The sequence below is a fragment of the Gavia stellata genome, chromosome 4, assembly GCF_030936135.1.
Source record: "Gavia stellata isolate bGavSte3 chromosome 4, bGavSte3.hap2, whole genome shotgun sequence".
NCBI lineage: Eukaryota > Metazoa > Chordata > Aves > Gaviiformes > Gaviidae > Gavia > Gavia stellata.
The window spans coordinates 1158045-1171324 of record NC_082597.1 but is presented as its reverse complement, the minus strand read 5'-3'; the positions used below and the strand labels follow the sequence as shown (position 1 = coordinate 1171324).

At 64.4% G+C, this 13280-nt stretch overlaps 1 protein-coding gene across 1 annotated transcript in view; it reads right to left on the bottom strand.

Moving 5' to 3' along the window:
* Positions 1 to 13280, bottom strand: part of SND1 (staphylococcal nuclease and tudor domain containing 1) — a 137644-nt gene that overhangs the window by 113595 nt on the left and 10769 nt on the right. Inside the window, 6 exon segments of the mRNA XM_059816483.1 lie at positions 2823 to 2936; positions 8711 to 8801; positions 9044 to 9150; positions 9577 to 9735; positions 10656 to 10747; positions 10981 to 11141. Of these exon segments, the coding sequence (XP_059672466.1) occupies positions 2823 to 2936; positions 8711 to 8801; positions 9044 to 9150; positions 9577 to 9735; positions 10656 to 10747; positions 10981 to 11141 (724 nt within the window).

The window sequence follows — 13280 nt, the reverse complement described above, 5'->3', positions numbered from 1 at the left end:
TCTGGAAGGGGAGGGGGGTAAACATTTCATTAATTGCATTCACAGGTAATTAAGCAACCGCATAAGCAGAGCCAGAAATGAGAATGCAGAAGGACCTAAAGGAAGATAAAACCCAAAAAGAAATAAATGAGGTTGAACCGAGGCACCCACAAGCCAGGGTGGCCGAACTCGCTCCTGCGTGCTCCAAGGGCACCCACAAGCAGCGGTGGGGAGACCACGAAGGGCAAGAGAGCTCGCACCAGCACCGGGGCTTGAAACCCTCCTGGTTTGGGAACGCCCAAGCGAAGAGGCTGGCACGACGCCGGCATGCCACGTACCCAAACAGGTATTTTCTGAATCTCATGGCTACAGCGGTCACGGCCGCGCAGTCTCCCCCCGAGGCCGGGGCAGGACAGGCTCCGGAGCACCGGCCACCCCAGCCCTTGCAGGAGAAGGAAGGAGAGGAGGAAGACGGAAGCAGCTCCCGCTCCGCAGTGGTGCTGCACGACCTGGGGTCGCACTGGCCAGGCCACGCTCGTGAGGACGGTTAACTTCACGCTGCCCCCGGGTCCGGCAGCAGGATCCAGCACCTGCAAACCCTGGGCGCAATTTAGAGGCGCAGATGTTCCCAAATACCAAGCCCGCTCCGTGCCGCGAGCTCCCCAAACGAGCAGCCAGACGCAGACCAGTGATTTGGCTGCGATCCGGCAACTTCGGAGTGCTGGGACATCTGCGGCGAGACCCCAGACTCAGCGGGGGGGATGAGCCCGTGTCCAGGGCATCACCCGGGCAGCGCCAGCGCCGCGCATGGCGGCAGGACCGGTGGCGAGCCCGGCAGCTCCCAGCAGGCAGGGAGAAGGCAACCGCCCGCGCACTGGGGCCGCAGCGCCGAAGCAAGCGAAGGATTTTGCCGGAGAGCCGGCAGCGCGGCGGGGGCCAGCCGCCTTTCTGCAGTCTCCTTGGAGACCGCGACCACTCCGCAAAGAAAGCCCGCTCCTCCCGGCAGCGCCGCCCCGTGCCGGTGGGGCACGAGGGGACAGGTCCCCCCCACCGGCACCGGTGGCCGCTTTGTAGCCGCCCCGCGCGCTCCCCGCCGTGCAAGCGTGCCGCTCGGCTCGCGGCGGCTCCCGTCCACCCGGCGCTGACGCCAGAGAAACAGCGGGAGGAAGAGGCTAATCTGGGAAGTTATTCATAATTCAGTGTGTACAAAACAAGGCGGCATCCTAGGAGGGAGGAATTTCCAAATTACCGTTCCCACAGCAACCCGGGCTCTGCCCTGGCACACACCAACAGCTCGGCGAGCCGCGGCACACGGTGCCAGCGCGGCGAGGCCAGCCCGAGCCGGCGCTCAGTGCGTCGGTGCTGTTCGGGGAAAAAAAAACATCCCTGGAAAAGGCGGCTTTTGCGTAAATCTGGGTGAAGGTTGGCTTTCTGCTCCCAGCTGGAAAGCCCTCCTCTCGCTCGCCGGCTTGAGCACTCCTCGCCATCTCGAGAGGCGCTGGATGAGGAGGTTTCCGCTAGGAACAATGCGGGTGCTCGGCGGGGCTCTCAGCAGCTCTCGAGTGCATCAACCATTAGTGGGGAAAAAAAAGGAAAAGAAAGCAAAAAAAGCAGCAAGCAGGTAAATCCCTGCCCCAAAGGAGCGTTTGGATGGTTTTAGATTGGCTGCCGCCCCGGTGCAGCCGGGCAGTGCCTGGCTCCTGTGCCCACACCGCCAGTCACAGCCCTGCCGGCAGCTACCGAGAAAGGGGCACGGGGATCAAACCAGCGCCCCGGCACCCAGCCCCGCAGAGGCACTTTGAGAGGAGGTGAAGGGGCCGCAGCGTGCGACCCGCAGCCCTGCGGCAGAGCTTATTTTGGGCGCTTTCATGTAACTGCCGAGCGCGGGGCTCGAGTTCCAGTGCGTGCCGGCTTGCAAGATGCTCAAACCGAGCACAGCGGAGGTAAACGGAGACCAAACTGTGCACGAACAATGCGGCATTTTCCAAAGACCTCAGTCCACGGGATTCCTCCATCGGATCCTGACATTGCAGGTCTCTACGAGTCAGATCCGAGCATCCTTTCGAGGCGGAGGACAGAGGAGCCCGCTCCTCCCGGAGCCAGAGGTGGGGAGGAGGGAAGCGCTTGCCGACACCCCGCGACGGAGGGGAGAGATGCTCGGGGCGGCGTGGCCAAGCACCTCGCCGAACAGCACGGCGGGGAGGAAAAGGAAAACCAGAGGGTTTTGGACGCTTTGCATCATGTCCAGCAGCCCTGCAGCCTCCTGCTTCTCCTGCTCAGCGACGGGCAAACGTCAGGCCAGAGGGGACGGGGAGGGCAGAGCTGGCAAAGGACCCGAGGACACCGAGCAGCCGGTCCCCCGCTGCCCGTGTGGCCATCCGCCGAGGGGCACGAGTCCACAGGGATGGGTCACCCATCCGCCAGCCTGTCTGCGAGCAGCATCCCACCGCACATCCTCCACAGCCCCGCGCCCTGGAAACGGGGCTCTCCCACCTCCCCAGAGCAGGGGGCCGCGATGGCACCCGCAATACAGAGGGGGAAACTGAGGCAGGGGACGAGGGAGGCGTCGGTCTCCCTGTAGCCATCAGAGTGCACGCTCAAACCCTCCCCAAGGCGTCTTGCATCCCATGAGGTGGGGCTCCCCCGGGAAGAAAGAGGGGATACTTGGCAGGGAGGGGGGCAGAGCAGACAGAAAAGGAGCCTCACAAGGAGGGGACTCCATCCAGGGATGGTCACGGACGCCGGCGATTGCTGCCCAGCAAAGACACTGCTGGGGACCAGAGCAGAGCACCCTCCCCATCTCACCCCACGGTCACCTCCCCACCACGCGTCCCCACGGTCACCTGCGTGCTGTCCCCCTCCAGCCGGGGGGGTCGGATGCTGGAGAGGTGAATGGTTTTGTGGTCCCCAGAGTTCAGCTTCACCACGATGGCGTCTGCGTTCAGCACCTGCATCACCTGGGGAGGGAGAGAGGCCGAGGTGAACACCATGCCCGCAGGCAGCGTGGCACCCAGGGCAGCGCCCCACGGGCAGCACGAGCCCCAGAGCCGGGCACCACCGCGATGCTGCCCAGGCTCTGGCACGCACCCCGGCTTCAGCCCCCCCAGCAGACGGCACAGAGCGAGCGGCTCCAACCCCATCCTGGGTGCCCGGTGGGTCACTGGATGGCTTGCCAGCACATCCATGGTCCCGCTCTCCGAGCCCAGGAAGCTCAGTGCTGGTCACAGCCCTGCAAGGTCCCCAGGAGGTGACACCATGGCACACCAGCACATCGCCAGCAGTGTGTGGTCCTGTGCCGGGGCTCAGCCCCGCCGGGGTTTCACTCCGCAAACAAAACCGGAGAGGGGACTAGACCGCGGGCACCAATACTGGACGAGCGCACGTAGAGGAGGGAGCGAGCACAGCCCGCAGCGGCGATTCTTCCACCCTGCGATGGTGCAACAGCGTGTCCTGGCTGGGGGTTCTCCACGCACCCGGGGAGCAAATTAATTAGAAAAACTGGTGGCAAAGGCAGGCAGGGCTGTGCAGGCAGGCGGAGGACCGCGGGGCTCAGGGCACGCTGGTTTAATCTGCTCAGTTTTCACTAAACGCTGCTCTCCAGCCTGGACCGAGCAGCAGCATGCGGAGCAGGACAAGGCACCCCGGTATTCCCGATGGCAGGGCATGGATCTTCCCCTGCCTGCTGCCAGCATAAACCCAGTCCCCTCCAGGGCAAAAGGTTGCCGCTGTTGCTCATCCATGGTGAGCCCAGGGAGCGCATCCCTCCGGAGCGTCTGGGGGAAGCGGAGGGAGAAGGACACAGACTTGCCCCCCTTGCAGCACTTTTTGCCCCAGCAAGCACATCATTCCCTCAAAACACACTTAGCCAAAGGGATAACAGGATTATAGGAATTAAAATTAAAGCAGACACCGAGGATTGCCGGGGCTCCTTTTGGCACAGCAAACCCCCCCAGGGGACATCCCCACCCATGGACTCGGCCTCTCCCTGGACCAGGATCTTTTGTTGTTCACAGGCAGAACCGAGCCCAGAGTGGTTTGCATGCTAAACGGAGAAATCAAATCTCGTGCTTCAGGGCATCCTCACCGCTGGAGGGGTCAGGACGGGACCCCAGCAGCGCGTTGGGCACCTATCCCTTCCCTCTCGCAGAAGGCTTAGAAAAAGCAAGACGCGAAGATAAGATACTGCAGCCAAGAGAGCTGCAGGTCAGATCCGGGGGCAAATCCCACACAATGTTACACATCCATCACGCGCACTCCCCGCTTCCATCTCGGAGCTGCGGGAGCGGCCGTCAGATCTCATTTGTTCTCTGGCAGGAGGCAGCGGCAGGGCACGCTCCTGCCCGCGGGCAGCGGCGAGCTCCGGGCACCCCGGCCTCCGGCACAGCCCGGGTTACGTGCAGGAGCCGATGACTGGCACCGGGGTCTCGCCAAGCCCCTCCGGCCCTGAGCATCCCCTTCCTGGCAGGAATTAACTTGCAGGGCCCTTCGCCAGGCTGACGCGGCTGCGATGGGTCTCTGCAGGGGCACGGGACGCTGCAGGACGTGGCACCGGCGCACCCAGGGGCTGCGAGTCCCAGGCAGGACAGGGCAGGGAGGCAGCAGGAGCCGAGGATGATCCCTGGGTGCCCACCCCTCCTCGGGCACCCGCTCACCCTCCTCCAGGCAGGAGCCGCAGCCCCAGCCCAGCGCATCGCCCGTGCAGGGAAGCAGCAGAAGGCACTCCGCAGCCCCCTCCCCGGGGGGACACGGTGACAGAGGCGACAGCAAAACCGGAGACAGCACCGCCTCGGAGGCTGGGCCATTTTTCTTGCTAACAATTTCTCAGCTTGCTATGGCCAGCTTCCTTTATCCAATATTTATTACAGCTTCACCTGTCTCAGAAAGGCACTTTGATAAATGGAGTGAAAGGATTTTTTTTTTTTTTAAATCTCTGCAGCTGCTTCTTGCAGTGCCTGCGTGCTCCGGTGCCGCTTCCCCAAACCCCCCCAGGACACAGCCTTCACCCCACGCCCCGGCTCCTCCAGCCGGGAAGCACGGAGGGGAGGGCTGGGGGATGCCCCTGCGGGCAGACAGGGCTCCGAGCCCCGGCCAGGCTTGCCCCCCATCACCGCTCCCCCGGGGCGAGAAGGTCAGAGCGGTACCTTGCCGATATTTTTCACTCGAGAAGTTTTTCTCACCAGTTTTTGATCCCAGCGAGGTTTCCCGTTTTCCACCCCAGGGCTTTGCCCCCGCTGTCGGCTTCGCCCCAGCAGCTCCCCTGGGTGCTCGCAGGGCTGAGGACCCCCGTGCCCGGGACCGTCCCCCCAGCTATGCCCCACGCTCCCTGCCCTGGGGTAACGAGGGCGGCTCATTAGCCCTCCTGGGAGAGGGCTTGAGGCCAGGCTGCTGCACAGCGAGCAGCCCCGGCGCGACCTCGGGCACCCTGACCTTGCAAGACAGGGACGGCGGCACTTTGGGAGCTGGTGCCCAGCGGTGAGAGAGGGGCTGGTGCGGACGCCCAAAGAGAAAACTGCTTTTTGAGGGTTTTTGGCAGGGTCTGGCGCTCAGCTCGGCAGGAGAGCGGCTCCCAGGCTGGCTCTGGCACATCCCACTGAGATCTGAGATGATTTGGCCACGGCGAAGGTTCCAAGCATTTTGTAAAGGGGTAAAAAAAAAAAAAGGAATAATAAAAAAAAAAAAACAACCACAGGCACAGCTCATCCACAACCACCTCCTCCAGCCTGCAAAGCGCTGGAGCCGGTGCATGGCAGGAGGCGATGCGCAGCCCAGCCAGCGAGCCAGGATGCGGCCGAGGGGCTGCCCACGGAGCCCGGCGTGCCCCAGGCGAGCGGCTGCTCTCACAGCCCCGACCCTGAGGGGCTGATCCTGCCCCGCAGCGGGGAGCTGGGACGACGCAAGCTCGCACAGCCCTCCGAGCCCCACGTACTGAGCTGTATTATAAACAGCTTTTGGCAGGAGATGGCTTTCAGGGTAATGAATTCAGCTCTAAGCAGTGCTGTCCCAAATTCCTGGGTGCTCTAAGACAAGCTGACGTAGGGAATTCAGGAAAAAGCCTCCAGCCTCTTCACATTTTTATTCCACTGCTTTTCTTCTTGCCGCTCACAGGCATCAAATCCCCAGTCAAGGCCAAGCCTTAATTTCCCCCCAAACCAACCCCTCTGCCCAAAGCACCGGCTTCTGCCTTTCAGCCGGCAGCTGACCGCGACGGCAGCGGGATCCAAAATTAGCCGGAGCCGATTTGTCGCGGTTGCTCAACGGTGCAAAGACAGGTTGGGATCTTCCTCCTCCTCCTCCTCCCCCCCAGCAGCTCCTACGTCAGCTCTGCCGCTGCAAAACGAGCGCCTCGGCGCTCTGCCGAGCACGGAGGCGGCTTCAAGCGCCAGAGCAATCGCTGCCTGCCCGCCCGCACCCAGACCCCTCTGCGGGGCGCTGGGAGGACGGATCGGGGCCCACGGGGCCCCTTGGGGAGGCCGGGCACGTGCCCAGCTGCGGGTTCAGCTCCGGCACTCCGAGGCGTGCGGGCATTTGTCCTGATTTTCCCTGTCACTTACAATCCCCGGGAAGGGAAAAAGACCAAAAATTGACGCTGCAAAAGCAACGGCGGCCGCGGGGGGGGCTTTGGCTGACAGCTCCCTAAATGCTGATTTGCACGGGCTGGCATAAAAAGCAGCTTTTAACCAAAGGCGGAGAAATTCTGCGTCTTCTCCCCGGGAAACAGGGCGGCAGCGTGGTGCTTACCATGTTTCGGGGCTCTTACTGCAGAGCCAGGGCAGCCAAACCGTGCCGGAGCGGACCCTGGGCTGCAGCGAGCTGGGGGACCCAGTGCTCCCAGACTGGGGGGTGACCCCGGCAGAGCGAGGGGCTGTGCCCGGAACGGGGGGGCCCCATCCTGCACGCTCTGCCCCAGGACCCTAAGCAGGATGCAGCCTGCACATCAGGGTCCCCTCCGCTCCACGGCACCGGGGGTGGATTCCCACTGCTCCGGGGGGGGGGACACAGCAACACCCAGCACAAGGGCTGGAGACGCCGCTGAGCCCCAAACCCACCGCAGATGCCGTTGCTGCCTTGTTGGGGGGGGCTCGGGACCAGAGAGCCGCCTGCTGCAGCCCTCTGCCAGCACCCCAGCCCGCGCACGAGCTATTCAACAAAATAATGGGCATCTTCGAAATGCCAGGAGCGTCCACCCGCCCCCTCCGCAAGCTGCTGAGCAAAGCATGACTAACACCCCCCGTGCCGGCTCCTGGCGCGGGCTCCAGCGGCAGCCTCTGCCAGCGGCAGGATGGCGCTTCCGAGCACGCCAGCGCCTTGGCACGGCCATCCCCGCGCCCGCGGCGGGGGCATTTGCCCAGGTGTTATTTCTCACCGCGAGAGCGGCACCTTGGGCGGGGACCAAAAGCGGTCCTTCTCCCTGGGGATGGGCTCCCACCTCTGGCCCTCCCAGGGACCCTCTGGGCTTGAATTCGGGCCATGTTCATACGCCACGCGAAGAGGAAAAGCCTGGCAAACCCTTCACCGCCTGGGGAAGCTGGCGGGAAGTTTTTGGGGAGCTCCGCTCCTCCCAGCCTTATCTGAGCTGACCAAGGGACAGCTGCAGAGAAGGGTGTAATCTGAGTTAACGCACGAGCCAGCACCTCCCCAGCCTCATCCCACAGGACAGGAGCTGCCGCGCAGATCCCGCTGACGGCACCGCACGGATGAGCTAATTAAGCCGGTTGCATCGTGCGGCTGAAAACCAGCCCAGCCGCAAGAGCTCCGGGCTTTGCCCTGCAGGGGCAGGGACGGAGCAGCTGGAAGGATGCTCCGGGGCAGGATGCGACCCAGGCATAGGGAAAGCGCAGGAGTTAAGCTGGCTTTCCAAGAAATCCGACTGCTGCGTATTTCCCAGGGTTTCCAGCAGAACGAAGCCCCCCCAGCTGCAGCGCCGGGCGAGCCGGCAGCACCATCTAGCGGGCTGCTCCCCCCGAGCGGTGCCCGGACCCCCGCGCCCCACCACAGCCCACCACAGCCCACCACAGCCCACCGCCGCGCTCCCGGGCGAGATGCTCCTCCGCAGGGACACCCACCACCCAGGGCAGGGGCCAGCGCCAGGTCAGCCCCACTCGCCTTCCCTCGCATCCTCCCTTTCGCACCGGCTACGCTCTCCGAACCGTGCTGGGCACGGTATCCGTGCGGCAGGGACACGGGTGCTGCTGCAGTGGGGCATCCCTAGAGCTGATCTCACATGTGTGGGGCTGGGGAGGCCCTGGAGCTGGGTCAGCCACTGCAGGGAGGTGCCAGCCGGGGGCTCAGCCCCACGGCTCCACACCAGCGACCCCCGGATCGGGGCAGGGGCTGCGCCTGACACCGCGCTGGAAACACAGGCAGGAGAGGGAAGGGAAACTCTGCCCAGCCCAAACAGCCCTCTGCAGACAGGAGAGCGGCAGGCGGGGTGAGAGCATGGCCGTGACACCCACTCAGCCGGAGTGAGGCCCCAGGGCACCCACCAGCCCTTCCCCACACACCATGGCCCCTTCCCTTCCCCTCCGTTTCACCTCTTCCCACCCCAGGCCTGCCCGAGATCCCGGTGTGCGCCTGGGCAGTCGTGCACCGCAGTCCGTGGTGGGGATGTAGCCGAAGCAAAACGCTCTGGGGTTTGTCCAAGCACGTGTAGAGGCCAGCACGGGCAGCCGGGCACCCTGCCCTGCGTCGGCAGAGCCTGCCTGCCCCTTCCCCTGCTCTGCCAGCCACTCACCTTGGCTACAAACTGCTTGTCCTTCTGATCCAGGTTTGCCGTGGGGGCCACGTAGTCCCTCCAGATCCTCAGCTTGCGCTCCTTGGCAAACCTGGCAGGAGGGGGGGACAGGCGTGACTCCCAGGCCGGCGTCCCCAGTAGGGACGGACGTGCCGTACATTAAATCATCCAGCAAAGCCCTGGCAGAGGCAGTGGGGCTGGCGCAGACTCGCAAGGAGAAATCGCATCTACCTCCCAGCTGGGAGGGCACTGGGGGTACCCCACACATGGATGGGGAGAGGGGGCTGGAGTCACCCCAGCACCCAGCCCTGCGGCTCCTGGCATCGGACTCACCTTTCGGCCGCACGCAGCTTGTCAGCGCCGCGGGTGTAGACGGCGATGGACCAGTCCACGCAGCGGGCAAAGCCCTCCCTCAGCAAGAGCTCGGTGATGTTCCCGTTCTGTGGAGAAGGGGAGGAGGCGCACGCTCAGCCGCGGGGGACGCGGCATCGACATCTACCCCTGTGCCCCCCAGGAGAGCTGGCCTCCCCCTGTCCCGCTGCGAGGGGGGACCTCACCCGCCCTGCTCAGCCCCTTAGATGTCAGAGGTCCCCAAAGAGCCCTGCAAGACCTGGCCACAGCGCCCGCTGCCCCCAGGGCTATCGGAGACCCCCCCAGCAATACCCACGGGGCTCTGGTCTCCTCGTGGGCTGCTCGCATGGACCATGGTCGCCCACATCCACCAGCAAAGAGCCCACCACTCCCAGCTGCCCTGAGCCCCACCGGAGGCACCCGGACCTTGCAACCACCTTTAGCATCTCCAGCAAGTGACGCCCAACAGCCCGTCGGACCGTCTCCCACCCCTTGCCACCACCAGCCCCACTTGCCGGGTGCAGGATGGTGCCCAGGATGTTCTGGTTGTGGCAGCTCTCCAGGACAATCTGCACATCCCTCTGCAGCAGCCGTGACTCCGTGAAGAACTTGGCTTCGGCCGCAAACGGCTCGGGGACTTCGGGGGCATCCGCCTCCCGCTTGAATGTGGGGCACTGCGGCAGAGCGGGGGGACGGTCAGGGCACGGGCTGGCCCCTAAAACCTCGGCAAGGGGGTGGGAAACCTCCTTGGGGAGGAAGGCTGCACGCAGCCCCCGTGCTCTGGCTGTAGCTTCTGGGAGAGACAGACTGGGGGGCTGCAGGTACCGATGCTTTTGTGCCATTTTGCGCTGACACAGCTCTTTACTCACCGGGTAAACCCAGTAAACACTGCCGGGAGCAAACCCGGCTACGGGGACCAACTCCCAGCGTAGTCCTGCCTAGGGTGGACCCATCCTGGGTCAGACGGGCAAGGGGAAAAAAAAAAATAAATAAAAAGGTGGCTCTGGTGCTTCAGCGAGGGCACTGTGAGAGGGTCCCCAGCACCGCTGGGGCGGGCAGGCAGGGCTGCCCCAGGAGCCCCCAGCCCAAGAGCCGCCCTCCACGTCAGCCTCCTGCCATGCCGGGGGGCCGAGCTCTCCGGTCCACGCACCAGCAGCCCCCCCGATGCCAGCTGAGCAGGGACAACCGCTCACCCAGCAACCAGGGGACCCTTGCAGGGCATCCAACAGCCCAGAGCTCGGGCTGCTGCAACCCGCCTAACCCAAACCTGTTCCCACCCCGGCGACGACACCCCGCACCGGCACCCGCACAACCACGGGCTGCAACCAGCCTGTGACTGGAAGGTGCCCGCGGGACGACACAGCGGGCAACGAGGCAGCTGAACCCCCGCCTCCATCCATCCATCCCTGCCCTGGTCCCGCGAGCCCGGCAGCCAGCAGGCACGGGCGCAAGCCCTGCACCCTTGCACCGGTGCCGAAAGGCGCCGAAGAGGATGCATAACGAATGACAGGGCAAATTCAAGAGGGAAATCGCTGCAAAGAGGACTGCTGAGCACGCCAGCCTGCCGGGGACGGGGCCAGCAGCCGAGCCTCACCTTGATCCCCGAGAGCATGACGGTGACCAGGTAGTAATCGGGGAGGAGGAGGGCTCTCACCACGCTGCCATCCCGGACGTGCTCTATGATGGCTGCGGAGCAAAAGCAGAGGGGTTGGTCGTGCTGCGGAGGGGCTCGGCGGGAGCTACGGGCCCAGAGCCAGCCCTCCTCCTTCGTCCGCGGCGAGAGGGTGCCGGGAACGGCACCCAAGCAGCACGGCGCAGGCAGTCGGCCCCCGAGACCACGTACAGGCAGGCGGCAGAGGACGGAGGGCAGGGGCGAACCCAGCGCCCAGCAGCGAGGGTCAGAGTTGGCGCCAGCTTACCGTTGACCGGCTTCTGGTGCATGGAGTCCACGAAGTGCCGGGGGTTTTCGATCGTGTACTTGAGGTCCCGGATGGTGTGGGAGCCCGTCCCCTCACTCCACATCCCCTTCTTGGCACTCTTGGCCTGCTCCTCCAGCTCCGCCAGCCTGCTCTGCTCGGGGCTGCAAGGACAGGACGAGACGGGGTGAGGCCAGGTCTGGGGCAGGCAGGACGCTGCCGGCTCCTGCGTGTTTTATCCCCAGGAACATCCATCTTCCAGGCACTTTCCTGGATGCTTTAGCGATTTGATCACTCACATCTAGAAAAGGCACCACCTGGGTGAGCTGGTGAGCGATGCTTCGTGCTGCTGGCAGCAACGCACGGTAAATCAAAGTAAGTTTCTCCGGCACGACGGCACAGAAGCTGCGCCATCGATGTCCGAATACCTGCTGCTGGAAGCTCCACCTCTGACAGGCTGGGGAGGTTTAAGCCATGCAACCCTTTCAGAGGCTGCTTTGTGCACCGCGATGGAAAGGCAGCCCCGGGGAGACGGGGCAGCAGCAGCCCCCCCACCTCCCGGCGAGGCAAAGCACGCTTTGGGAGAGGAGGGACGGCAAACCCAGGTACGCGGCTCACGTGCCGTACCAAACCACAGACCGTCCCCAGTCCTGCGCACGCAGGCGGCTGCCTAAATCCGAGCACAGCAGCAGACCCTCCCGACACGGACGGCCAGCCCGACGCGCTGTCCTAACCCATTAAACACTTTCAGTCATATTTGTGTTTTAGCATTCTTCAGCTCAGGGCAAAGCTGCAACCTGATGAATCCTGAATTACCGCAGAAGCGCCCGACCTGAGCAGCTGACGAGCGAGTGGCTGGGAGTCACCTCACGCACCCGTTAATTAACGCACCCTTTGAATTAGGAGAGCAAATGCGGAGCAGCGATGCGCTCCAGGCAATATTTAATTGCAGGAAGCTCAGTCCTGCGCTGCACCTGCCCCGTCACGCTGGTGATGGAGCTCGTGGCAGCGGCATCACCCAGCCCAGGGGGGCTGCACCATCATCCTGGGGTTCAGGGTGACCGGCATCACCAGCCATGCTGCCCGCTGGGTGCACTTGCGGGAGGAGGTTGAAGGACCGGAGCAGCAGACCCCCGTGAGCCCGAAGCCACCAGAAGGTCCCCGTGGGGCTGCGCAGGTCCCCCCAGCACAAGCAGTGGACAACACCACCCAACCTGCACCCTGATTTCCTTCCCTCCGGCACAACGGGCCAGTCCAGAAGCGCCTGGAAAGACCTGGGCAGCAAATGCACAGGGGACCTCGGTCACCTCTCCGGCTGGAGCGAGGGGCTCCCCGCGCAGCAGGCGTGGGGCTGCGCTGCTCTCCTTAGCTGAGCCACCACGCAACCATCCTCCGGATGGGATCAGCGGCACGGCCACAGCCGACGTGCTCCTGCCGTAGAGGCAGAGCTACGCGGCCAGTCGAGGGGGTTTTGGCGAGGAAGGCTGGCTGGAAAGCAGGGACAAGCGGAGAGGAACCAAACCAGAGCCGGGGTCCTGCCTGGCCCATCACCCTGGCTTCCAGGCGCCTGGGGGAGCACCAGCCCCGGTGGTCTCTATCGGCCGTCCCTACACCGTGCGAGCACAGCTTCCCACGGGTGTCACACGGCCACCAGCCACGAGCGGTGGCAGCCGACACGGCCCAGCTGCTGGCGGCCAGCCCTGCGTGGGTACATTGTCCCCCGGGACCCTGCTGGGGCTTGTGCCGAAGGGGGACATTTCCTATGGGAAGCAGGAGAAAGTCAGTGCAAAAACCCCGGCGGACTGCCAGGCGGAGGCTTTCCCCCTTCGCTTCAGCTCCGCAGCTCAAGAGCGAGCAGGAGGTGCAGAACCAGGACGGGGTGGCAAGAGCCGACTCTGGCTGAACCCCGTTCATCCTACAAACACCGCCGGTCCTCGCCAGGCTCCACCGCCGGTGCTGCACCCACTCTCCCGGCAGCTCCTCGCCCCCGGCCCCAGCAGCCCCCCCAGGCTGGCAGCTTCTGCAGCCCCTCTGACACAGGCGCAGCGGCTTTCGTGCCTCTCCCAGGCATCACTGCCCTGCGGTGGTCCCCGACCGTGCCAAAGCAAAGCCACTGAACTCTGCCAACAGCACCCAGAGCCCACCAGCACCAGGCAGGGAGCACAGTCCCCAAGGGCTTGGGTCAGGGACTGCGTCCCTGGGCAGGCAGCAAGCAGGACCCGCCAGCACTTGAGGCTTCAGCACTGGTAAGCCTGGGCATAAAATAACCCGTCAACGCCTTTGGCAACGCACGCTCTGTTTAC